This window comes from Microchirus variegatus (assembly GCF_963457635.1).
Source record: "Microchirus variegatus genome assembly, chromosome: 1".
NCBI classification, from domain to species: Eukaryota; Metazoa; Chordata; class Actinopteri; order Pleuronectiformes; family Soleidae; genus Microchirus; species Microchirus variegatus.
In genome coordinates, this window is record NC_139802.1 from 14,764,220 (window position 1) to 14,791,638 (window position 27,419).

The 27,419-nt window shown below is 40.1% G+C and overlaps 1 protein-coding gene across 3 annotated transcripts; it reads left to right on the forward strand.

Annotated features, from left to right (window-relative positions):
* Positions 1-27,057, forward strand: usp45 (ubiquitin specific peptidase 45). Of its 3 annotated transcripts, none has more exons than XM_083887871.1 (18): positions 1-219; positions 1,154-1,264; positions 1,586-1,755; positions 2,994-3,094; positions 3,437-3,537; positions 9,853-10,004; positions 11,130-11,225; positions 11,794-11,924; positions 16,332-16,419; positions 19,139-19,220; positions 19,587-19,678; positions 20,191-20,247; positions 20,402-20,533; positions 20,778-21,444; positions 21,646-21,743; positions 21,891-21,977; positions 22,209-22,380; positions 24,894-27,057. In XM_083887871.1, the coding sequence occupies exons 2-18, from the start codon at positions 1,162-1,164 to the stop codon at positions 25,022-25,024; spliced, it is 2,460 nt and encodes an 819-aa protein (XP_083743997.1). In that variant the 5' UTR covers positions 1-219; positions 1,154-1,161; the 3' UTR covers positions 25,025-27,057. The 3 variants fall into 3 exon arrangements, with proteins under 3 accessions (XP_083743997.1, XP_083743998.1, XP_083743999.1); XM_083887872.1 differs by having other exon boundaries at positions 9,856-10,004; XM_083887873.1 differs by lacking the exon at positions 11,130-11,225.
* The last annotated feature ends 362 nt before the right edge of the window (positions 27,058-27,419 follow it).

The window sequence follows — 27,419 nt, forward strand, 5'->3', positions numbered from 1 at the left end:
GAATACTTAACCACACACATTGCTCTATTGCTATTGTTACAATTCCCTTAAAATGAATTAATAAACCCGCGTGTTGTTCGACAAAACACAACCGTTTATGTTTTACTCATTCTGACATGCTAGCCTAGCTAGCCTACTTGCTAGCCAGGAAGAAGATTTGACACCTCCCTGTTGGCTTTATTTGGTCAAGACAGTCAACATAGGACCTGGAATAGAGAGGTAAGTTCGTACAATTTCTTACCCCAAATCAGTGCGATGTTTGTATATATAGTATGTGTTAAACGAATGCGTAAGTCATTTTAAGCTGGACACTCGGTGTCAATTGAGGCCTCTTAATCCTGTTATTGTACAGTACCAGGTTATTATTCCAAACGTACCATCACCTTTCATTTGAGATGCAAAAAAATTAAATTGACTCATCTGTGTTAGCCCTGTATAATCATTCTGAACAGGTAATTAATATTTCCATTGACGGCTAGCTCTAAAATGTTAGAATAGCATATAACTTTATTGTCCACCAAGGTGGACATTTGCCTTCAGCTCACAGCAGAAAATCATTAAAGCAGAGATAGAAATAGAAATAAGAGACAATTGTAAAAGACATAGACAGTATGACTCACATAGGTTAAATTACATTATAAATGCTCTTCACTGCAGCTGTGGATGAAAAGCTTGGTGGTTGCTTTAGATTTGTCCCAGCTGCACTGGTTGAACATAGCAAAAATGACTTTAAATATGAAAGCCTGAAAAACTCTGTTGCTGTTTAGAGAGAAATCACCGAAGAGACTGTGAAAATTCACTAATTCTGCTGAGTTTCCCTACATTTCCAATATACTCTGTCTCCTCTATCTTGCAAGGTAAACAGTTGTTTAAAACACAAAAACAGTCTGAAACTGGAATGCATATAATAGTTTATTTCTCCAGCTACTGTATATTCCACAGATGGATATAGATAGTTGTATCAAAATATGCTCAATACTGATTGAGTAATGCTGCTCATTAACAGAAAGACAATGAGGCCAAAACTTAACCTCCCTGACAAGAGTTAATTAAAATGTTAGTTGAAGTCAGATATGAGGGCCAATTTTGATTCATTTTAGGTATTACTGTTAAAACCTTTTTTTTTTCCTATGTCCTCTATGTTCACCTCCAGTGCTCCAGATGCGGCTAAAGGACCCTTTCTCTTTGAAAGCCGCCGACATGACTAAGCGGACTAACAAACCGCGGAAACCTCGAGATGAAGAGTCGTCAGATGAAGTTAGCGGTAAATCATTGAAACTGCGAACCTGTATAGACCTGTATATTGAAGGTTTAACTCTAGCTATGCTAGCAGTTACAGCCCAAATACATTCAGCCAGTGCTTTGTTATCTTGAAAGCTAATGTGTTTCTAGTTTTGTCATTTTGGGGCTAATTTCTATGGAGTGTTAAACATTTGAGCTAATCAATCAGAATAAGTATTATGTTAACCAAGCTCAATCGTCAAATATCAACCACTACCATGAATTCATCTTACACTAAGGCGAACATATGTTTGTTATTGATGGTATTTCAATCAATAACCTCTTTGTTTTGCTGTTTTATTAGGACTGACTTGTCAGCATGTGAGTAAGGCAGTGGACCTGAGCTCAGTGAAGAAGTCTGTGCTCTCCAATATGTGGTTGGTTTGCTCTGAGTGTCTGAAGGAGAGGACTTTGATCGATGGAGAGCCTGCAGCATCACAGGACATCCTTGTGTGCTTAAAGTGTGGCTTCCAGGTAAGATTGTTTTTTAGAAAATTAAATGATGAAAAACACAGTACATAGCACACACTAGCCCTATGAGCAACACACTGAATATCAAGTGTATTTGGGTTATGGATGAGCTGATGAGATACTCTGTATTGGTTTGTTACTGGACAAAATCAGGGGATTGGATATCAGAAAAAGAAATAAAATTATATCTGATATGAATTGTAAACCTTAAATATAATATAAATGCTCAAATAAACACAGACAGCATTGTTATATAACGGCTGGTTATTATCTGGCTGCTTAAGCACAAGTGTCTTTTCACAGCTAGTTTCAAAGAGGTATACAACTGAATCACTCTGATTATAAGTTGTACACACACACACACAAAGTCACTCCCACAGCTAGATTGAAGGGTGGACATTCAGAGCTTTTTAAATATTTTGACATTGATAGGTTCATGCACAATCAACATGTAAATACAAATAAATACACATTAAATGTATTAAATGTCTAAAATGTCCCGAAAAAAACTGGCCTTGCCATTCCAATGCATTTCAAAGCACTGTAGACACATTAGGTGCATGTGTGTGTGTCTGTACAGAGATGGACATGATCATTTTAAAACCTTGACTACCAATATTGTTGTTTCCTTTTTTATGCTTATTTGAAAGGATATAATGGCTGTTTAGTGCTTCGTCTCCAGTGTTTTCTTTGTGATTTCTTTGTGACCATTAAACTGTTGATCCATAAATGATTATACCAGAGTACATGGAAAGGCGACCATGTCCATTTTCTTTTCTTTCACTGAGTGAATCAAAGCTTCACTTCCTGCATTGAAATGGCAGATGAATCTCATTCAGTGTTTGCCCAACAGTACAGGAAACCATTTTATTTTCCCTTTACACTTAGTTACAACTCTAAGAAATGCATTTTGAATAAAAAAAAAATGTTATTGGTTTTATTTTGTCTCAATTTTAATATAGTTTTAATTCTGTTTGCAATGTAATGACTTTCCTTTAGGCCTGGTTTGTGTAAAAACATTTATATTTTATTTGAGAAACAAATTAAACACAAAGTGATAGATAAATATACACACATGCAATGTATTGTTCATTGTCAAAAGGCTTAGGAAAAAACAAGACAATTTATTGTTTGCCTCTACCAGATACACATTTGGCTATATAGAGGTGGTAAGCCAAATGTCTCAAAAATGTATGTTCTCTCTGCTGGTTTTGAATTGATGTTTTTTGATGATCTTACAGGGCTGTAACAATTCGGAGATCCAACATGCTGTCAAGCACTACCAAATGTTCCATCCAGAGTCTCACTGCATCACCATCAGCTTGAGCACATGGAAAGCTTGGTGAGAAACCTGTGAACTGTATTAATTGTGAACTCACTGCACTCACTAGCAGCGCTTGTCAACCTGCATTGTGTGGGTTTATATGGAAAACAAATGTGCCAGTGATTGTATAAACAACATACAATGTTATTGTGATGTAATCTTGACTACCACAATAAGCCAAGTTCATACTTTTAGTTTTATACATTTTAAGTGATTTTTTTATGAGTTTTTTAACCTCAGTCGTCATTCATTGATCAAAAAATGGTTAATTTCAGCATTAGTTTCTTGAGGGCTGTTAAATTCCACAGTAACCCTAAAGCCTCTCTGTGACTGTCTATGACCCCCCTCTCATTGTAACAGGTGTTTTGAATGTAATGAGGAGCTCTCCACTCACTGCAACAAGAAGGCTTTGGCTCAGTCCCTGGACTTTTTACAAAAGCACTCTGTCAAGGCATCATCAGGTAAAGTGTTTCACAACATTCCTGAGGTCTAGCCACCTACTGTTTTTGAATTCCGCTTTTGAAAGACATGCACATCCTCAATATCACATTTCACCAAGGCAAGAAGTTCGTCCGTGCTGTGTTTTAATAAAACCTTCATTTAATTTAGAAAGCCTGTTTTCACGTTAAGTGGAACTGGTTAACCTTGAACACCCTCTCAGAGCTTATAATGATTACCGCTTATGAATGCCACATAATTACATGTAATTATTGACACAGATGAATCTCATTAAGATTTATTTAGTTTTTGTACCCCAGTTTTGACATATCCAGCATATAATGTGTTAATAGTAGAAGCTAATAACACCGTAACTTCATACAAGACTACTGTCTTGTAAATTTGCAATATTTTATTATACATTTGCACAGTTATTTTATGTTGATTTCTTTCTCTTCGTTTTTTTGTCAAAACAATTTCCCCTCGGGATGAATAAAGTATTTCTATTCTATTCTATACTGCTGTTCATCAAGTCACCAGATTAATGATTGTTGAACAGAGTGACCTGTGATACACATAATCTGATTTGCCTTGTCACAAAGGTTCACATATATCATTGTAAATGGCTCACCTATACCAGGAATTGACTGTACACCTGCTCCCCCTGGTGGCAGAGGTTATTTCAATTCCTTCAAGTATCCCATCATACTCCACTGTAAAGATGGCCTTCATCACTGTGTCTACAGTGTGATTAGTGAGACTACTTTTTTTTACAGGCATGGGTTCTTAGTGATAGTGCAGTTAATGCAAAGGAACAAAATAAACATGTACTGATGTATAAACATGCCCATACATATTACACACCAGTCAAATATGAAGAATTTGAGATAGAAAAAAAGTTTTAATTCTGTGACAGCAGGTTGTGTTCACATTCATGTTTGACTGCCTACTTTCAGTCTTGTGTCTTTTCACCACCTGAGCCCTTCTCTGCCAGTCAGCCAGCCATATATGCATTTCCCTCTGCCTACTCCACCCCCTCTCTATACTTAAACACACATACACCTTCTGTTGCTTCCTCTCTCTACTTCACCCAGTTTGTGCTGGCATGTTGTGAGTCTCAAGCTGTCGCCGAACAGGGTGGTGGGCATCATCCCTTTTGGTCTCACTGGCTGACTCTTGAGCCCCCTGCTCGGTGCCTTGTTGCCAGTGGCCAGAGGCCAGCCACCCAGGCCCAGCAAGGCTGGTCCATCCACAGTCACTAAGCCACAGCTCTACAGTTGTAGGTTACTTGCTGCAGCAGTCGATCACCCTCACCCTGCATGTCGCATGACTGCACTCATTAAAGGAATTAGGCGCTTGAGTGATTCCTTCCCTGCTGGGTTCCCTAAAGAACAAGAGCAGCTGCGTGGGGTGCAGCCTCTGTACTGTGTACTGTTCTTTGTCTTTCCATCACTATCTGTTTCTGTCCCTTTGCACAAAATGCTGTTTGCATCACCACCTCTGGGCCTGTGCGTTGCACTAGTGAGCGCCAGGGTCCTCAACAAGTCAAAGCGACTAGATTCTAACAGCTGCAGCACGCTAACATTCAGTGGATTCTCACACACAAATGCACAAATGACTATTGAAATTCATGCTTAACTCAAGCAGATACCCTGTTTGTTTGTTTTTTTCAATCTGCTGGCCATTTACAGATGATATTAGTAGTATTTTATTTTCTCATTTCGTCCCATACCTGACATTCTATTCAGTTAAATATATTTTTTATTGGTCTATAAAGTAAGTTATTCTCTTGATTAGATATCCAAGTACTGCTTTTTTCTTCCTAACAGCATGCAATATATTTATCTTTACACTCGGTAGCAAAGACTGAGAACAAGTATTGTGTGTGTATTTCTTTCTTTGTTGTCCATATGACAGTGCAGCTGCCCTTTAGTGTACATGTTGGTGACCACAGGTCTGACATTCTGATGAGTTGTGCAGTCGCTATTGACAGTGCAGCTTACCCCTTTGCCATTTTAAATTACCTTTCACCTTTGCTGCCACACAACTGTTTCACACCGGTTGGCCATATGGTTATAGAAGCAGGCGGCCCTGTTGCAGCCGAATAGGCTGTTGTTGTCTGTTCTGTTGCAGCCAAATAGGCTGTTGTTGTCTGTTGAGGGGGCTTGTGAAATTGCATTTCTGCATGAAGGCCAGGTTTTGAGCAAAAGCTGCTGTTATACTCTGTTTTTCCCATAAACCCCAAGCACAAAAGGGGCCCAGCAAGGATTTTTTTTTTTTAGAATCCATCATAATTTTGTACAACAACAGCTCAGGGAAGAAAGAAAGTCGATTAACTGTGCTCTCTCACCATCAAGGCCTTCAGCTCAAGTACCAGAGTTCCAGTAAAAAGCTAATTGACCTCAGAGAGCTAGACTCGAGCTTGTATCACAGCTGGGGAGTCTTTGTGGAGCAAATTAAAATGTTGCTTCTGAATAGATGTCAGAGCTTGTTTCTCACTGGAATCTGTCAATTCTTTCTTGTTTTATGTCACTTATTGTTATGATTCGGTATGTTATTGTGTCATTATATTGCTAATATTACATTATTTAATATGTATTTTCTGTTTTCTAAATTTCCAATTTGAATAAAAACCTCTCTCTTTTGAGGCTTATATTTTTGTTATATCGTTGTAAATGTTAATATTTTTTATTCTACAAATTTGAGTCTTTTTAAGTCTTATTAAATAGAGGGTGTGCCTAATAAATATGATTACCCCCTTCTTTCAAATTAATTTTAGGAATATAGATAACACAGCAGACACTGAGTAGATTCAATTTGGGCATTTCAACTCTATTTTGAAATTAAAAACACAATTGTATGAAATCATGTTGGACCTGCCAAGTTCTGTTGCATTGAAGTCATCATAGTAACTTGCCATTCAATCAAGGTACACCAGTTTTTTTTCTGCTACTTCCTCAGTCTGGAAACTGATATTGATCGGTTTGATACTCAAATAGCTACATGTATGTCTATGTGTGTATACTACTTCTTGATTGACCGCTAAACAGCCTGGCAGGAGCTAAAACGAGTTAGTGGTTTTATTTAATGCTTTCTTGAATTGTAATTTTTATTTATTTTTCTTAACTTGCTCGTACGCAACCATTAATAATAAATTAAACTGTGTTAGATCAATATGCTACAATGGCTGATGCCTAAATTCCCTAAGTACCTAATTTGTGCATGCCTAGGGTCCAGATTCTCCTGCACTGTTGCTTCTTTACCTGGTTTGCTGTCCTTGGTTGTGGATTTATTGGAATCCGTCGTCTTGAGTATGCTGTCACTTTAGCTTAGCTGAGTCAGTAGCCAGTTAGCTGCTTGTCCCCTGGTGGTGCTTTCATGGAGGTAATCAAGGATGATTCTGGCTTTATTCCCACCACCGGACATGAAAGTAGGCCAGATAGTGTTAGCAAAAGCTGTGTGTAAATAGGTGTGTGTGTGTGTGTCTGTGTGTGTGCATGTCTGTAAGTAACAAGGCACTGGCATCTCTTGGCCTCAGATGGCAAGAAAACAGGCTTTTCATGCCCTGCAGTCACAACAAATTAGCGAATTAATAAGACATTTGGTGTTGCCTGGCCTTCCTCTTGACTGCCTGCTCTGCATGAAAGAAGCTGGCCTTGACCCACCACACACATTGCTGCACTGCCCACTGGCCATAGGATTTGATAGTTTCCTAACCCAACTGTGAACCACATTCAGATGGTTTTACATTCACATTCTAGTTTTTGCGTTGGATGTAACTGGATTATTATTATTAGTATTATTATTATTATTATTATACAGTAAACAACTGTTAAATTGTAAAATGCCCTAAATTGAAAATCTTGAAATGCAATTTAAAAAAAAAAATGTTTTCCCCTCTGCTTGAGTGTTTTTCACATGACGTCCGGCCTTGCTTTGGCTTGGCTGAACGTCAACTATAACATAAACAAATAAGAAGAAAAACTAAATATTTTATTAGATTTCAGGAAAGCCTATTAGTTTTAGTAGCCTTATTTATTTTCTCAAGTTTGGCTCTCTTTTGGAGAAAACAAGTTCCATGTTTCTTTGTGTGTCTCTTGTGCGAAAAAGAGCAGGGAGTGCAGGAGGTGTTGGTGTACATGCATGCATGTGTACGAGCCTGAGCATCGTGATGCTTTCCTCTACCCTGGGGAAAGGCTCCACAGTGTCACTGCTGCCCATACTCGGTGGCTGAGCAAGGAGGGCCAGGTGGTGGTGCCGAGTGCAGTACAGTCAAGCGTGGACACAGAGCATGCTGACATTTGCCTTCGCTGACTGCTGCAGGGAGAGGAAAAATCTGCTTTTCCATATGCTTGTGCTCATTGCAAACCTTCCCTCCACCACTGTTCCCCTCAACTGCCATCCTCTGCCCCCCCCTCTCCCCAGTCTTAACCAGATGGCTCCCTGAACATTGTTTACCTTGGGTGATGGTCCCAGATGCAGAGTGTGTCTGTTAGCATCCCCATTCCACCCAGTTAGTTTCCTCATTCCTCTGCTGCCTCTTAGCTCAAGTGTCAGTCGTTGCTCTTAGACTCGAGATGTATTGAGTGCGTTCGTTCCAGGTCTGTGTTCAAATACGTTGCAACGTTAAACTGACTCATTAACAGACTTCATTAATTTCTTCTTTCACACCTTTCGTCTCACACCAAATCCAGTTATATACAGTTCATTTTTTTCTGCATTGCTCTCCTAATCTCCACTTGTTTTCCATGCATTCACATATGGGAGCTCCCTTATGGCCCAATATTAAAGATGAAAATAGGCCTCCAGATGTTGCTAGCACAGAGGGCCAGATGCATTTAGCACCACTGGGGGGAGTGCCACAACAGCATCTCATCCCAACAAGCTGAACCTTGCCCTTACGTTCTCAGTCCCAAAACTACAGGACAATGCTCTCTTCACAGCTCATAAATGTTCTAATCTTTGTCAGATGAAAAAAATAAATAAATATGAATCATAACTCAAACCAGTTTGACCTTTTAAAATGCATAAATGTATTAAATATAAATTGTCAGGCCACGAGTAAAAAGCCCAAGGTTCATATTCCACCGACTGTGACAAGGGCAATCACGCTGACATCCTTAACCTTGAAGAGGAAAAGCTGTAGGTTGAATTGCCTTTTCACTATATGCATTGTGCACAGGTAGTTGTTGCATGAATTGAAAATGGGTAAAGGCAAGGTCATTTTTGTGCATGAATAAGATGCAGGTCAGGTACAGGTGCATGCCATGCTAAAACATTTTGCTCATCCCTCTTCCCAATTACAAAACACCCCTAATTTACAGAATTCCTACTGCCTCAAGTATTGTATATACAATAAACAATATAGAGGTCCTTGCTTTTCAGGCAGAATATAGCGATATTTACAGTAGGGCTGTAACTAATGATTATTTTCATAATCAATGAACCTGTTGATTATTTTCTCGATTAATCAAGTACTTTAGGTTAGGTCTGTAAATGTCAGTGTTGTGTCAATGTTCAGAAATGTTGATCAGTGTTTACCAAACTTGGAAATGATGAATCCATGAACCAAAATTATTCAGTTTTAATTATTTATTTGTTAGATAGAGCAAAGAAACCAGAAAATATTCACATTCAAGAAGCTGAAAAATCTGAATCTTCACGACCCAACCTGTAACAACCGACATGTGTTAGTTATGTATTATTAGTATTGTGTCATTGTGGCTTTTTTGTTTGCTGCTTGCACGTACAGTATCAGCTCGCACAGCTATAGCACCTTCTCTTGTCTGTCCCCAACAGACTATCTGTATGACACTGTCAGCTTCTGACCATCTGTGTCTTAGTTGCTGTTTAAGGCTAGCTTTCATTGATGATCAGGAGGAACAGCTGGCTCTGTAGAGCCATCACTCCATCCTCAGCCCCCACCCCTCCTTCATGAACCAGTGGAAACATCTACAGCTGTCATCTGCTTTCCCAAATGACCCAGCTTTCCTTCCAGCTGCCATCCCAGCAGCTTGCCCCTGTCTCGTTCCAAGGCAATGCCCAGTTTTTTGCTGTATCAAGCTGCAGTCCCACTTTGAGGGAAACTCTGAAAATTTTCCCAACTACAAGGCTGAATTCCACCCTATATCTCATTCTCAACCAAGTTGTCAACCCAGCCATCATCTTAGCTGCAGCTTCAGCCTTGGTTGACAAGTTGTGGTTACAACTTAAAAAGTTCAATCCAAATCGCGGATCAGACATAGACAGTTTGAATATCGATGTACTTCTGGGCTTGTACTATGCTACATAATATTTCCAACATACATGCTTTTTAAGTTTGTTCTACTTTGCTCCAGCAGTATCACCCAAGATCATCAAGCTGCGAGAGGAGCCATCAGATTGCACCGATTCACCCAGAGGCAAAAATCCAGTCGTCAACAACACCTTGGTTCCTGTTAAAGGCATCATTAACCTTGGTAACACCTGCTTCTTCAATGCTGTTATGCAGGTTGGTATTACTATAGTTAGAGCACTGACACTCCCTGGTTGTGTGCTATTGTGCACCAGAATCAAGGCATTTAGAAAACAATAGTAATGCAGTATTATAATATAATTACTCGGAATGAATACCAGATGAAATAACAGCAGTAGGAGCAATTACAAACATTTTTTATGAATATGATGCATGATCACATTATTTTAAATCAGATCTGTCACTGAAAATAAGCTGCTTGAAAGTCATTAACATGACAATATGCATCGTATGTCTTTACAACAAAGCCTGACCTATAGTAACCAGTTTATGTTTTGACAATAACCGACATTAAATTGGTTAGACCTTGAGATCATTTTGAAGTATATTCAGTGTAGCAGTAACTGCAGTGCCGGCTTGGACTCATTCACCTGACTATGCATGAGTGGCTCTTAGTTGGTGCAGAGCATGTTCACCATACAACACTGCTATAGAGCCTCCTTCGTCTTTCTCTGGTTGTGTCATGGTGACTGCAAACTGACATGCCTCTTCAACAATGAAGCTGTTTTTTCCCTCCATTTTGTTAATCACCCTCACGGCCTTCCTCGTTGATTGAAATTCGAGTGAGCGTGCTTTACATCCTTTTCCCTCCCTCACCCTGTCTGTTTGTATTGTTTCCTTGGAAATTGCAATCTTTTTGTTGAAAAAACATAATTGTCAAAGGATGAGTTGTGTCTGCATTCACAATGCCACCTCCATTGTGTGTTTTCCATAGCAACTGGCTTCATTGCCAGGATGTGACAAAACAAATGTCACTTGAAAGGGACAGAAAAACGCTCCTCCAACATGAGGGGACAATGGCAGCATCAGGCTACCTCCTCACCAAGGATCTTCTCTATCTTTCAAACTCACAGATCATAGATTTATTTGAACTCACACTAGTTTCTTAAATTATACTTAAATGGAGATAACAACTCATAATTGTATTTTAATTGATCACATTTAGTTGCCTCAAACTTAGTCTGAATGTGGTTTCATAACAGATTTTGTCCAAATAAAAAATTGTTAAATAAACAGTAAAACATTTTTGTGATCCACTGATTTCATAATGGGTTTCATACTGAAATGTTACTGACAGTTAAAATAATTTTCTCCCCACAGAACTTTGCCCAGACACACATGCTCATTGAGCTTATCCAGGAATTGAAGGAGAAAGGATACAAACTGAGGATCTGCCCACCTGTTGAGTCTAATCTGGTACAGTTAGATTTCGCTTTTTTTTGTCTCTCCCGTTTTAGTGTTCTCCAAACCATACCACTGGTAGGACAATCAATCAAAAGACATGGCTCTAAATTGTTCACCTGTAGATGTTGAATGTTGTTTTGTTCTGTACGACTGGCTATCTCACCTCTCCAATGTTGGCTGCTATCGGCTCCAGCTTCACTGCAAACCACATGGAAAGTTAGTTCATGGCTAAATGAATGATCTTCATTTGTTGCATTCATGAAATGAATTATATTTGACACTGGCCAGAAATAATAATACAAAAAACATGAATAGATTATTTGGAAGTAGTCTTCAGTATTTAGTGCTGCAGCATTTATTATGAAATAGGATTGAAAAGTCTTCTTTGATATTGAAATAAACTGTTTTTCCCTAACATAATATGTATATATAAGAAAACTATGTAAAGTCTTTTCATATTTTGCTTGAATAAGCTGTAGCAAGATCGTGCTTTGTTGTTGTGCTGATTACTGCAAATTCTTATCAAAACGTCATTTGGAAAATGTGTGTATTGATTACTTTTGACTCCCATGTCTTTCAGAGTCCATTAATGATCACGCTGCCCAGTCCAGAGCCACTGACGGCTGCCATGTTCTTCTTCCTCCAGAGCATGAAAGAACCAGGGAAAGGCCAGGTCAATCCCAAGATTCTTTTTAATCAGCTCTGTCAGAAGTAAGGCACTTTTTTTCTTTTCTTTTTTTTTTTAATAAAAACTTCCTTTCCAAGTGCTTATACATTGAACATGTATCCTCTCAGTTTGTAGAAGGACTTCCAAAGTAAACTAGCATCACTATAGTTCCCTATTGATACAACCCTACTACCACATACTACCCACCACTACCCATAATACATATTTTAACCAGCCAGATCCAGGTAGCACCTGGTCATGGCTAAACTTTAAACTCAATATAGAGCAATGGACCATTGTAAATACCCAACAGCAGCAGCAGCAGCTGAGTATTCATTTCTCTTTATGATACTTGCAACACTGCTAAACCACCTGTGTCAGGTTTGATCTAGAACAAGGTCTAACGGGCTGTGTGCCACATGTTTGTGAACTGAGCATTTGTTTTTCTGTCTTTTATGAGCAGTGTGAATGTTTGGCTGGCTGAGTTGTTGTTTGAACATTGAACATTGTTGGTTGTGTCCACCCTGTATGTGTGTCTGTCTGTGTGTGTCTGTGTGAGGCGGTGGTGGTGTTGCACTGTTTAGTAGTGCAGGTGGGTGACCAGGGTGTTTAATGATGGATGAGTGGGTACATCTCTGGTGTGGCTTTGACGGTTATTCTGGTACCTAGCTTTTATCAGACAGGCCCGTGTGTGTGTGTGGGGGTGGGTGTGTGAAGGCTGCCACTTCACCTGGTACCACCTCAGCCTGCAGAACACATGCAACCAATTGTGCATTCAGAGAGCAAATATTGCACACACCTTTATGCACCCACGCATGTTATAGAAGGCCAATCAATTCCACTGACATGCATTTGAATAGTTTGAATAGAGCTATGAGCTCAGCCTCAGCACCCATATTCATATGTGGTGTGTGTGTATATACATGTATATATATATCGCCTTTAACAGTGTTTTCAGTCATATTTTAATTATTTCTTTTAAATGAAAGCATTTGTATTGATATGGAAAAATGTACAGTTAAAGCTGTAGCTTTATATATGACAAATGCTCGGTCCATTCAAACCATTGTCAAATGCGTTCACACACTGCCAATTAAGCCTATCAGCTCTACAGGACTCTGTTTTTCTTAGTATAGCAGTCTTGCATGGCAAAATTATTGCACTGCTCACAGAGTGATTTGTTTAACTTTGTCTGACAGAGGGAAGACCGAAGCATAACAGCAATGCTAGCAGGGTTTGATGACAAACGTTGCACACAAAACATATTTTAGATGCAGAATGAATCTATAATTATTATTTAATATGCCAATTTGCTGTTTACTCTAGTTAATTTCACTAGACCTGTGTCTTTGTGTGTGATAAGCCTTGCCCATGAGATGCTACAAAGCAAGGCAGGGAGGTAGAGTTAAAGAATACAAGTATTGTCCATAATAAATGGTAGTGTAAACACTGACCCTACTTGATAATAATGACTGGAATTTTGGCAATCAGAATATCAGTATGCTGCAAACTGTCAATGCATAATACTGTCCTTAGTTTGTCATTAGTTAGAGAGAAAAAAGTGGGTGTTGTTCCAGTTCACTTTATTGCATTCTCAAGGTCTTACTTTATAATATCCACACAGTGTACATCAATACAGCTTCATTCTAGCTAGCCTCAGCTATTGCATATTTTCGCTTTTAGACTCCATTCTACAGTCAATCAAATCTCAAGCTTTAAGCTGAATTGACGGGGTCAAGAAGTGCTCCTGTTTACTGGGACATTTTTTCCACATTGTAGTGACCTTTGTGATGGCTACACTCTGACAGTGTTGCCTGTCATCCTCACTTGTCATTGCTGGGTCTTGTCTTTTCAAGAGGGTTGGGCCTGCCCTTGACCTGAGGGAATTGACGGTGCTTTTCTGGTCCTCTTTTCAGTGGCTCATCCAGTGTGTTTGTGTTGACAGGCAGGTTAATAAAGCTTTTTTTTGTCTCAGATTAGGGTCGGTATGAGTGTAAACCCTGTTGAGCCCATTTCCATCCTGAAGTATGTATGTCTGTTTCCACATGTGTGTTTGCACATGTATTTGACCTCAACCAGCTGAGTACCCCACAGCCTGCCTTCTCTCCTCCTCCTGCCAGCAGAAGAGGTCTGGTGCTCAGACTTATGCCAAGCTGTGTGGGTTGGATGGTCAGCAGCACTCTCTATCTGGTGCCAAGGCGGGTCACAGCCGGGGAGTCGAAGCTAGTTTGCAAAAAATATAATTAAATGACAGGCAAAATTCTGTTTACACACAGAAATTGGGATTTTAGATCACTTGGAGAGTTTTATACAGAATGTCTACTACTTTTAATAACCTTAGGAAGTATTAAGTATTATTTATTCAGTGGGAACACAGTGAGTTGCTGTTATTCCCCGTTTTTTAGATCCCCTACCCATGAATGTCTAATGCAAAAGGAGGCAAAGGGACCACACAGGCATTCATTTGGAGTACATCTTTCAAGATCTAATTACATTTTCAAGGTGGGCACTGGACTTGTTTATTGCAAAAAACAAGAATAGTAGCAATCCTCTCCTCTCTGCATCTTTCAAATACTGTTCATAGACCTACATAAGAAGCATCACAGCTGTGACAGATCACTGCTTTCAATTTAGTGTTCTGGCATCCAGGACGCATACTCACACACACTGTACATTAACCTGATCACTGCTTAGGAGGAATAGGTGGAAAACAGTTTTCAGGTTGAAGAAAGGGCGCAAATTCAGACGGTTTAAAATAATACAAATGTTTGTTAACAGTGTATGTCCAGAAACCTGACATAACCCCATGTGAACAACCCCATGTGTTCAGAACTGGGGCAAAGAAACAGGCTAATTCCCTGACCCATCTAAAAATAGATGTACAGAAAGAGATAACTGAGGAAACATGAACTGCACAGTTTTTTTCAGACATTTTCAATTGATAACCTTCATATATCTGGACAAAGCAAATAGCTCACTTGGTCACATTCGTACAGTTAATGACCTCTAAATGTAGATTAATTAGTGAACAGCGTGCGGGTGCATTGTGTTGTTCATACGTGTGTTTTTTTTAAGGGAAGCTTGTGTGGTCTTGTGTCTGGTACGAAGTCATCCGGCTATTAATTGTGCTAGCACCGCAGCTGTTTGCATTGGCCAGATTGAGAGCAGCGCTACAGGGCCCTTCTGCTTCTCTCCATGGGGATGAGCTTCCAGACCTCCTCATTCCCATTGATCTCAACCAAGCTTTTCTGCATCTGTTCATTTTTTTTCTCCATCTTACTGATTTATTCTCTATTTCCATCTATACTGTATGTCCATCTATCTATTTTATTCTCTCACTCTTTCTGGATAGAATAGTCAGCAGAATAAGAGGGGGACATTCCCTCACATGCTGCTCACTTTGAGCCACCATAAAACAGTATATGTGCTCCCCACCACCTCCACTGCTCTCTCCATCCCTTCCATGTGTCTGCACAAAAATGTCAGGGTAGAGTTGTGGGAAGGGTGGTGTCTTTGGGCTTTCCAGAACTCCTGTTTTGAGAACATATGCTTGGTCATCTCTTCCCCAGCCTTGGACATCCATTCCTGAGCCTCATTTAAACGTTTCTCAATAAATCATAAATCATATGTCATTTCTTTAATTTGAAAGAGCTCCGGAATTGAGAGCAAAATAAGTTGCAATATGAACAAGTGCAATATCACAATCGAAAAAGACAGCAATTATTTCATCAAATGTGTGACAAAACAGCCATATTGTGCAATGTTGCTGTGCTGCAGAAAATCACTGGCCCAAAAATCTTATTATTCAGATGAGAAAATATTAATTAGATTTATCCCAGGCCTCCACACTCTGAACATTGTCACCATTTGACTGGTGGCTTTGCTAACCAGAGACGTGGTCCTGGACCTGTGGTTAAGTGGCGGGCTTGGCCCAACAGGTTGCAGTGGCTCTAGCCTTGGCTGCCCATCTGCACCTGGCATCTGTCCTCACATCTGCCTCAATATGGGCGGCCAGGGGACGGACCAAGGAGAGCCTCCCCTGCCATTAATGGCCAGGATCATGGTCTGCCCTTCATAGCCGCTAAGCAATTTGTCAAAGAACAGCATAGTACAGCTGTGGTCTCATATTTGTAATAGACCTTTGTGTTTTACTTGTATAACCCACTGGAATTAAGGTTATTCGTTCGTTTAGTGTGTTTTCTTAAGTGTGTTTCATATGTTTTGTTTGAAATACAAGAGTGTATTGTTTACATACTGTGGCTGGAGTAAACTGACAACACTGAGTGCATGTTACAGCTGCCTTTTCACAAGGAAATGCTTTATAAAGATGACCCTGTAAAGACTAAGGTGAAGCTGAGTTAACACATTCTGATTCACCTGTTTTAATGAGTTGCTGAATCTCTCGAGGTCTTCTTGAATTTCATGTGGGGGTTTTTGTGTGTCTTTTCTAGAGCTCCACGGTTTAAGGGCTACCAGCAACAAGACAGCCAGGAGCTTTTGCATTACTTACTGGACTCTATCCGAGTAGAGGAAACTAAGGTGAGGATACACACCTTGCGCAGTTTACACACACACATTGAATGTCTGCATTTGACTACATTGAAGACAGCATTTACTTACTTTTGTGGTGAATCTTTTTACATCTCTCTAAGTTGTTTCAGAGTTTGTAGTAATATTTTACTTTTTAAGACGGAGAAATCCGAGAAAGTAGTCTTGGTCTTTATGACTGACTTTCTTCTACAGGGAAGTATGTTTGTCCATATCATTTAAATAACTGAGGCACTGCATGGTTTTAGAACTTGCGTTCAATGCTGATGCCGGCAATCCATTCATCCTTAGCATCCAGGTTCATATCACTTAACTGTCACAGTTAAAGGAGCTGTATGTAAGAATTGTATTAAGTCATAAATTTACCATGATATACCACCAGAGATTAGGGAACATGCTAAATGGAAATATTGGCTTAATTGACGACACTTTATGCATCATTTATATTTGTGAATAAAAGGGGTTGTAACTCTTTGTTCCATCTCTCGGTTCATACAGGATTGGTTACTCAAATACCTGGCAAACTCAAGTCTCTGGGAGGCGTTAGAGGAGAGACAATGAACTACAATATTTTTAGTTTGAATTGCAGAGCCTTTTATCCTCTAGTCCCTTTAAAGCGATTTTTTTTCATGTTATATTCAAATGTTGAACAGGAAATAGATTAAGCATAGAATGAATCATTTGAATTATCAAACTCATACAGATTATTTATCTATATTATGTATGTTCTGAAAATTGTTAATCTTTAGTAAGTCTGACATAAATTTAACAAAATATCTAATGCTGGAGTATGGTAAGGATCGGACACTTACTGTCTTTTAAAATAATTCTAGATTTGTTATGATAATATAAACCAGCTGTGTGTGTCTGTGGGTGGCCGTATGTACTCTCATAACAGTGGATCTTTTTGCCTGGCGAGGCAGTTTTTGTGTTTTAATCTTGTGGTGCCATGTTTTTTGGCAAGCACAGAACAGAACCCCCCTCATTCACAGAGCAATTAGGAGACCCCACAGCAGAGCCTGGCCCCTGTGGCCCCACCAGTGGCTACATGAATCAAGGAGGAGAAGTTAGCGGGTGTGTTTAGTGGTCAGCCGCAGGCCCAGGAGGGGCTGCAGGCTGGGCTCCACTGCTCCCATTCAAACTTGTGAACATTGACAGTTGTGCCACTTGGAGGACTTGCAAGTGGCACGGCCAGCATCATTGTGTGATCTTGGGAAACCCACAGCTGCTGAATGAGCTCCAGGGCCGTCCCATTGTGCTTGAGGGTCACCCACAGCCCTCTCCTGCACACACACGCACACGCACGCACACACACACACACACACACACACACACACACACACACACACACACACACACACACACACACACACACACACACACACACACACACACACACACACACACTCATCAGCCTGTATCTCAATCCAATCAAGGAAGTGAAGAGGGAGGAGGTACAGCTTTCGTTATTCAATCACTCAGAAATTAATTTATTCATCTGAGCACATTCAGAGAAACAGTGGCGTTTTAGATGCATTGTTTAATTTTTTAATTTTTTTTTAAATGACCACATAATTGGTAACAACTATATGTAAACTATATTTATGTAACCCTGTATTATTGACAAAGCCTATTCTTAAGCATAGAGCAATCATAACACAATTATGTTTATTTAAAGTTAGTAGCAATTCATTTGTACTGTGCAAGTTTTAAAATAAGATGATTGTGAAACACATTTTAGATAATTCCAATACAGTACCATTTCACATACACTTGTGCTTCCGTGTTAGTGTTTGTGCGTCAAAGAGGGAGACTGGCGTTTTTACAGTGGGTGATTACAACCTTTTAGAGCCTCTAAGTGTTTGTGTTGATTGGCCATTAGTATCAGAGATCTGAATATGCTAATATATGCCCCAGTCAATTATCACCAATTAGTTGAGACGGTAGGTTTTTCTCTCTGAGGGCATGGACTGTCTTTCTTCACCCATCTAAATTTAAGTTTCCACCCCTGCACCCTTATACCAGTAACCCCTTCCACCCTCCCACCATCCCCACTACCCTCCTCCCACAGGCTGTCCTTTGTAGGCCAGTGCACGATGTTGTATTTGGGGAAGGAGAAAGGGGTGTGGGTGTGTGGGGGTTACTGGTAATTAATTAGTAGGAGAGGCTCAGCCTGGTTTGGCTGTGCTGAGGGAGTGGGGTACAGACTGGCTAGTTTGGGATTAACAGAGTTTTTTGACCTAAATAGCCAGTCCAGTGCGTGGGTACCGCGACAGTGGGGGCTGACTGGTTTTGACTGCAGACACAGACCGTGGCCAATTATCTATTGATTGGTGCTTTACTGTGGCTGTGTCTATTCACAGCTCTCTCAACACACTCACTGACCATGTCACCTTCAATAAGTAGGTCCCGCCAAGAATGTGTACACACACAAACATGCACAGTTAATTATGAGATTTACATGATAATGTTTTTAGACAAGCACAATAATTATTTTACACAAATGACGCTTATAATAGGTATACTTGTCAGTTTCAGATATCACTTATACTGTGATATGTCCGTAATGGCTGTCATAGGGTGGATTCAAGAAAGACACCACAGAACCTATGGAGTGGGATTTACGTTAATTTACGCAATTGTTTTTTTGTGTTAACGAATGTCATGTAAATCCTGTGTTATTACTTTAATTTTGTGTTTTTGTTTGCAGCGGGTGAGGGCAGGCATTCTGAAGGCCTTCAACAATCCCACAGAGAAGACGGCAGATGAGGAGACCAAACGTCAAGTTAAAGGTTCATACGCTCACTGCACCAGACCGATGACCAAGATCAACAGTCCCACCTTGTGGCAGTTAATGGGAATACAGCTCAGATAGTCCAATATTTGTTGGTGGAGAAGAGAAGAGTATTTTTTTTAGTAATAATGAGTTAATGTTATAATGAGAATATTATCTTGTTATTACAAGAAAAGGGATCGGATTTTACACTTTTGTACGTTTATCAATGAATATGATTAAAATCTTTAAAACCTAGCTCTTAATCTACAGTATAGTTTTATATTAATTATCACACAATTATTAGTAAAAATACATGATGCACAAGTAGTAATTAAATACATCATGATTGCTAAATCAAACCTATGTCTGTCTTTTCTCCCAGCATATGGAAAGGATGGTGTGAAGATGAATTTTGTTGACCGCATCTTTGTAGGCGAGCTGACCAACACTATTATGTGTGAAGAGTGTGAGCATGTAAGTATATATGGTGGAACTAAATCGTCAATATTAATCTCACTGGGGTTTGAGAAGTCTGCCAGTATACATGTGTGCACTGACATTCTCTTTTTGCAGATACATTAAGACACTGAGCTGAGGTGAAGATGACTTAAAGTTGCCCTTTCTCACATTGGTATAAACACATTTGAAAATGTAATGGGAGAAAACGGAAGAGAAACTTTACAGAAGAAGAAATAAAAGAAAGCACTTCAAGGACCAGCACCAAACACCAACTGTTTGCAGCAGGCGTTTACAATGAAATGTCGTTTCTGTGTTAACAAAGCAAGAGCCACTATGCAAACACAAACTAGAGTATCCTTGATGGTAGAGAGTACCAGGTGTGGAGCTGGAGAGGAAAAAAGCAGAGGAACAGCTGCTTCCCACGTCTCCTCGTCCTGTTGGAGATGTGCAGCACATGTTTGCAGCTGATTTAGACTATAATGGAATATTATAAATGCAGATGCTGATACATGTGATTCTTCTTTCAGATCTCCACAGTGAAGGAGGCTTTCATAGACATCTCCTTACCAATCATAGAGGAGAGAGTGAGTTGTAAAAAAACTAAATGATGTTTGATAATGAATAGTAATAACTCTTTGATTTTGGATGTGTAAGTTGAAGTAGTGTCTTTAAAAGCAGCATATATCCCTTTGTTGCCTGTATGTCATGTTTTTACTGATAATTATTTTTTGTGCTCAGATGTCAAAACCATCCAATCCCAGTAGGCTGGGCAAGGGCAGCAAAGAGCAGGACACAAACTCTTCCCACACTGACCAGGTTTTTTCTGCAGCGCACCCTGTCAACAGAAACACCAGGAAGCTGAGTGGACAGGTCAGTGTGTAAATCAGGTGCTTAGTAGCATTTGTGCTGTACTTAAGTTCTTATTGCTGGCAAATGTCTTTCGGTCATTCTTCCTCATCTTATGAGTAAAGGTTAAACACTAATGTCGGAATCCTTTGCATGACTTAACTGGCAGTGTAAGAGCTTGATACTAATTTGAGTTGTGCCTAAAACCAACGAGGAAGTCCTGTGATGCCAGCAGAGTCTGCATCTCTGTCTGTTCTCCTTTCCCCAGAAGCAACAAAGCAGGAGGTCTTCAAGTTCTGTGGAGGAGAAGGGAGCAAGCTGTGGGGTGGAGCAACCAGAGGAGGAGGGGGGAGCTGGTGGATTAGCACGTGGGGTCACAATTTGCAAGATGGCCACTGCCGGCAGCCTCTCAGATGGCAGTGAAAGAGACTCAGGTGCTCAAGACAGCAGCAATGATGCTGACAGTGAGGCATCAGAGAGTGAGTGGACCCCACGCACCTTCTCCTCCAGCCACGGGCACACGTCCATTCCATCATCCACTTCTGCCCCCTCCCCATCCCCTACACCTGTCTCTGCCCCCTCCCCCATGTCATTATCCTCCACCAGGCAGGGTGGCGCTGTGGAGCAGCTAGCTACTACAGTGTCTAAAATCAACCTAGGGTATAGCTCTGGGGACTGCTCTGCTTCCACACACTGTTCTCTAGAGGAGCAGGGAGAGACACAGTCACGAGACAACCTTCACCACCATCATCAGCACCACCAGGGAGCCTTCCAGGCACTGTCTCACAGTTACACTCCCTCCTCCAAGGAGTGCTCCATCCAGTCCTGCCTCCACCAATTCACCTCAGTGGAGCTGCTGATGGGTAACAACAAGCTGCTGTGTGAGAACTGCACTGAACGCAGACAGAAGCAGCTGCGGAAGAGCAGCTCAGCCGGTAAGACCACATCTTTTTTTTGTTTTTATTTCAACCCAGTCACAACAACAAATTCCAATGCTTACTGTTTATTTCTCAAACTTATTAAAACTTAAGGTTCCATGATCTTGTAGTGACAATTTTTTAACAAGAAATCCGTGTCCTTTTTTGTTTCGACAAAAAGTAGTTTAACATTTCAGTGTGTTTTTTGGGTGTGCATAGATAAGAGGGTGGAGAAGATTTACACCAGTGCCAGGAAGCAAATGCTGATATCCTTGCTGCCACCAGTTATCACATTGCATCTGAAACGCTTCCACCAGGTTAGTAGCAACACAGCGTTTTCATCACTATCCATTTTAGTAAACAGATATTCAAATGCAGGCATATGTACTTGAGGAACTTGTTAGACTTCTCTTTAATTCTAGACAGAGATTTGAATGGACTGTGATTCTGTTTTGTACTTCAAGGCAGGGATGAACCTTCGAAAAGTGAACCGACATGTTGACTTCCCTCTGATCTTGGATCTGGCTCCTTTCTGTTCGGCATCCTGCAAGGTATTAAGCAACAATTCAATATCAAACATTAATTTAGTAAGAGACTGAATGAAAGACTTCTGCATTTTCATCTTCACTGTGCTAAAGCTTTTTACTATTCCTTGGTACCATGGCTGAGTTTATAATAGATGTCCTTGGAGGAACTGTTCCTGGAGACTTCTTTCTCTGTGTATTTACTTTTTTAACCTCCATTTTCTTTTGTACTTGTCTTTTCTTTCTCATTTCTATCAGAACCTGGCAGCCGGTGAGCGTGTCCTCTACAGTCTGTATGGGATTGTTGAGCACAGTGGCTCAATGCGTGGCGGCCACTATACAGCCTATGTTAAAGTGCGCTCTGCCCAGAGGAAAACAGAACAGCACCACAGGAACCTGTCATGTCAGGCTTCAGCTCTCCTGAGCTCTTGTAAGACCTTTTATTTTGTTTGTCTACAATATCTTTGTGTTTGTGTCAAGGTAGTAAAAGCAGTCTTTAGTTGTGCAACAACAATATTTATAAGGTTGGTGAAGTCAAAGGGCACAGTGAATGCAGGTCTTTGTCTTCTATAGAAACATGCTCTTTTTTCTTTGAGTGTCCACATTTCCAGAATAGTGCTGGAAGGTAGTTGAAAAAACAAGGTTGCAGTCGTTTGCACTACTCACTGAGGCTGCATCAGTTTGATTCTGATTCACATGGTTCAAGTTTGATTTGATCCGTTTTCATACTAACTTTACCTTGATTGCTTATAAAAGAGATTTTCACAGAACTAATGCTGTCAACACCACAACATTTTGGTCTCTAACCAAAACATGACACATAGGGCCTGATTTACTAAGATTCCAAATAGAGAGCGCTAAATTGCTTGCGCAAGCAGAAAGACTGGGCCTGTTACTGGATTACGTTTTGCGGGTGAACTACTAAGATTGCGGCCGCAATTGACTACAGGCGCAGAAGTGGTTAAGACCGCCCTATTTAAATGAGGATTTTGCGCGAGTCAAGAGTTGTCCACATGGAGAAAGCGTAGACTAAACGGAAGTGCAGAATTAAATTTGAAGCCACTGAACAGAAAGCACAGCTGACATTCTGCGATGAGCTGATAACTGGGATCGAGGCATATATGACATCCTTGTTCCCCGGGTCCATCGGACCTTTTTATATTATTATTATTTTAATCCTGCATCGGTATTTTGGACAGCTCCATCATTACCTGACGTATCAAACAAAGAAAACTATGGACTATGGATGTTGCCGTAAAAAAAAAAAAGAAGGTGCTGCGCTCTCCTCCTGACTCACCTGCAGCTCACTGACCGCTGCCAGGGAGCGAGTTCTGCTGTTTCTCTCAAGATTACACATAGGTATTTTCTATGGATGTGTGAATTTCTTGTCAATAAGTAAATAAATAAATAAAGCAGATCACCACAACGGCTTTTTAGTCCCAGTCCGTCCCTGGTTTCATCTGTGTTCATTCAGTCAGGCTGAGTTTCCATTACGCGTGCCAACAGCCTTTGATCTGACGTCAGAGGTGACGGGACAATCGATATAGATGACATATCTATAGCTGATTCAGATAGTTACATTAAATAGTGATTGTTGTGATTATTTATTGCATTTGAATGTGCCTGGAACTGGAAGGGTTAGGGTTAGGGTAACCTGCCTGTGAGGTTTTGGTGACGTTCGCGCACTGTGCCACCTGCGCTTCGCTGTGCACTGAGAGCAGACCAGGTTAGAACTGGACAAGTTAAGGTAAAGCGGGGTTCCCCGTTCCTCCGGTCTTAACCGGGGAAGATAGGTACGACCCCTCCTTGAACCACAAACTGCAGACCAAGGTAAGCCCATACCAGTACAAACACGCATTTCTCCTATGGATATCTATATTTAAGTTATTCAGATATACCAAATAAGAAATTAATGTGCGTCATCTGTGAACGTGTAGTTGAACATGCTCTGGAAAAGCGTAATTTCCTGATTTACAAATATAATATAACTATAAATAACCGCAGCCATGTGCGCGCCGCGCACCGCTGTGCCAGTTAAGACCTGCCTTTCAAACGTGCTAAATATAGACGCAAAAATAAGCACCGCAATCGGTTTCAGGTTTGATAAATCACTTTTTGCGTGCTAAAATAACATATTTACATCACACGCAAAATAGCATGTAAACGCCCCATATTGCATATGCATTAAGGCAAGAACGCTAAATGGGTTGCAAGTGCTATTTTGCCCGTCTGAGGGACGCACTCCTCGTTGCGCCTTGTTAGTAGATCAGCATCAACACAGATCTGCGTGTGCAATCCAGTTTGCACACGTTTTTGCACGCGCAAAGCTATAGTAAATCAGGCCCTTAGTCAGTAGTTCAGTCATGTGGTGTAGCAATTACGCCGTACTGAACTTATTGTTTTATTATAAATATATAAGATCAATGCAATTTGATATTCTCAAATTGATTAAATGATATTGAGTCAAGGAGGGCAATTCATCCACGGCAGCATCTTATTTAATTATACTCATTGTACTCACTGTTTATAAGCCATTTTAATTGTCATCTTTGAGGTTTATCGGCTGAATGTCAATTTACAATTCCTAACAAGACAGGTCTCTTTCCTGCCCTAATTACCAACTCAGCCATTGCAAGACTTTAAAACTATCTTCATGTTGACACTTAATGTTAGTTAATGTGTTAAATTAACCTTCCACAAGAAATAAAATAAGGGAAAGGAAATAAACAAAGTCCTTATCTTAAAATAAACAGATGAAGAAATGCTTTAAAGAAAAATATGTCCAAGATTTAGTGCATGTAACTTGTATTGCTCTTACACCATGTTGGAGTTTCATCTGTTGTAGCAAAATATTTACCCAAAGACAAGCACACTGCCCCCATAAGTACAAACTTGTCAGTCGAAGCTTCATGTCACATGATTTGTTTTACGTTTGTTTTTCAGGTGCGAGGGAGGCCAGTGGAAGCTCCCCAGGCCAGTGGGTGTACGTCAGCGATACCACTGTTCAGATGGTACCCGAGTCAAGGGTACTCAACTCTCAGGCATACCTGCTCTTTTATGAGGAAATGCTGTAATGTGACCAGCCTAAAAATCTATTTTGAGTTGTGTTTTGTGTTTTTTTGAAGAACCTCTATGTCAACTCTTAATTATATCTGTGAGTGGATGGAGGGAAGAAAAAGGGAAAGGCCTCACTGCACACTCACTTTGTGGACATTGTGTCATTTCCATACAAAGTCTAAATGCAACTTTCAGATTTGCATCAGATGTTCAAATTATTTTCCCATTTCACACAGTCCTGATTTTCAGTCGTGTTTGGTGTTATAAAGATCCTACCCTTTAAAAAGCTGTTGATTGGGGTTAATTCTAAATTTATCTTGGCCACAATTGTGTGCTTGAGATTGCATGAAAGAGTTTGCTACAAGCAGAGTTAATGCATGCTCAACTGTGCACTGAATAGTTGATGCCAGTGTGTGTGTGTGCGCGCGCGCGTGTGTGTGTGTGTGAGAGAGAGGGGGGGAATAATGTTGTTCCAAGGTGCTTATTGTGAAGCATTTCATTTTCTAATCAGATTACAACTGCCACAATAAATTAGTACATACTGTAGTTGTTGTAATTAATAAAAAACAACAACTCAGGCTGAGCAGAATAAAAAGAGGTCTCCTCCAGTCAGTGCTCTGTACACAGATGATTTCACATTGTGTGGCAAGGGTCCATTGGCTTTGATATAGTGACAAATAATGTTAGATTATTTCTGATAATGGCAGAGGATGGTAAGAAACAGCAGCAGAACCATGAATTTGTGCATTTTCACTAAAGACAAATGAGCAGCAGGGGAAGTGCTATAATCACCAGTAATCTGTGTAGTGTTATAATTCTCAAGTACAGGAATGAGGAGTCTTTTTCTGACTAAATGCTTCTCTTCTATTAATTTAACATCAACCACACTTAGCATCAGTGAACCTGAGGTGGTAGAAGTGCAGGTACAAGTATTTAAGTCACTCTCATGATTTGTGCGCTTTGTGTCGATGAATTTCACATCACTGGAGTCCATCTTGGAATTTGACTGGGACTCAGCGTTGATGATTTGCACTCAGACTTTGAGGTTAATGACCTGACGAGTGGCTAAAGATAGTCTCAGTCCTGGCCCTTGTTTGTTTATGATTTTTTTATTTGTTCATGTTATCACATCCAACAGTAGTTTACACTGACACACTGATTGAATCTGCTGCACACAGCACCTTTTTAAGAGTAGCACAACAGTTAATTTACAGCCAACTTTCAATGGACTGTTGTTTTTCCAACATCAGAATGTATACATGTATGACGATCAGTCAGTTACATTTGCCAAAGATGAGTTTTTCAACCGCATGTCAAAGTAGAAAATCAAAACCAAACTCCCAAATTGTTTACTCCACACAGTTTTAATACCAGTATCTCGATGACTGCTGTTAGGTGTCACTGCACAAACAAACATACTCATCAGCCCATCAAAGCACCTTGTTTACCTTCCATTGTTTTTCAGCTGTGCTGTAACTCGGTAGGTGCAGAGTCAGTGCTGCAAGACTGACTTTTTATTCTTGAATACTATCAATGAAAAATAGAAAATCAGAGGCTTCACACCGTACTACATCTTATGTGTATGTTCTAATGAATGTATTACCTATTCCTGAAATGTCTGACACAGGAACTCCTCGTCTTTTTAAAAAAATATTTTAGATCAAAACTTGGTTTTCTTGCTTATCGCACATTTGCCAAACCAGTGGAAGGGAATAGGGTTGAACATACTGTATGCATCGTAATCCAGAGTTTTATTGTTTTGTTATTTGAAACAGAGTGTGTGTGCGTGTGTGCACACGCATGCATGGTATGATGAAATTATATATGCAGACAAATGCAAGGAGGAATAATGTGTGGCATATGTATGTACAGTACAGGTCAATGTAAGCAAAGGTAATGGTTTATGTAATTGTACATATAAATAACAATACAAAATCATGGTGCTTCATGGTGCTTTTTCTTAAGGTAGAGTTTTGTTTCTTGAAAGAAAAGAAAACAATTCACATTTAGCTTTGAAATATAAACATTTGGAATGAGTAAAAGTACATACCGTCTCAAAATAAATCTAATTTATGAAGTGAATATCTTCCTGGCCTCGTCTCCCTTTTTTTAGCTTCTCATGTGCAACAACACTAGTAGACAAGAGATCACAATAGATTTGATTTTGTTCTCTTTTTTTGCTTTGTTTTGTCTTGTTTTTTCACGTGAAGCGAGACTGTGTCCACCATTCCTCTCGGCTGTCACTGCGGATCCTACAGTGCCATATTCAGCCTGTCTTCGCCGGTGATCAGCCTTGACGGGTGCAGAGCAGCACTGCTGCAGAACATGTCGCGAGCTGGTGAGGAGGAGGTGGGTGTCGAATCAGGAAAAGGGCAATGTCCGAGGCCATTTTATTACATGTCCTCTCATTCC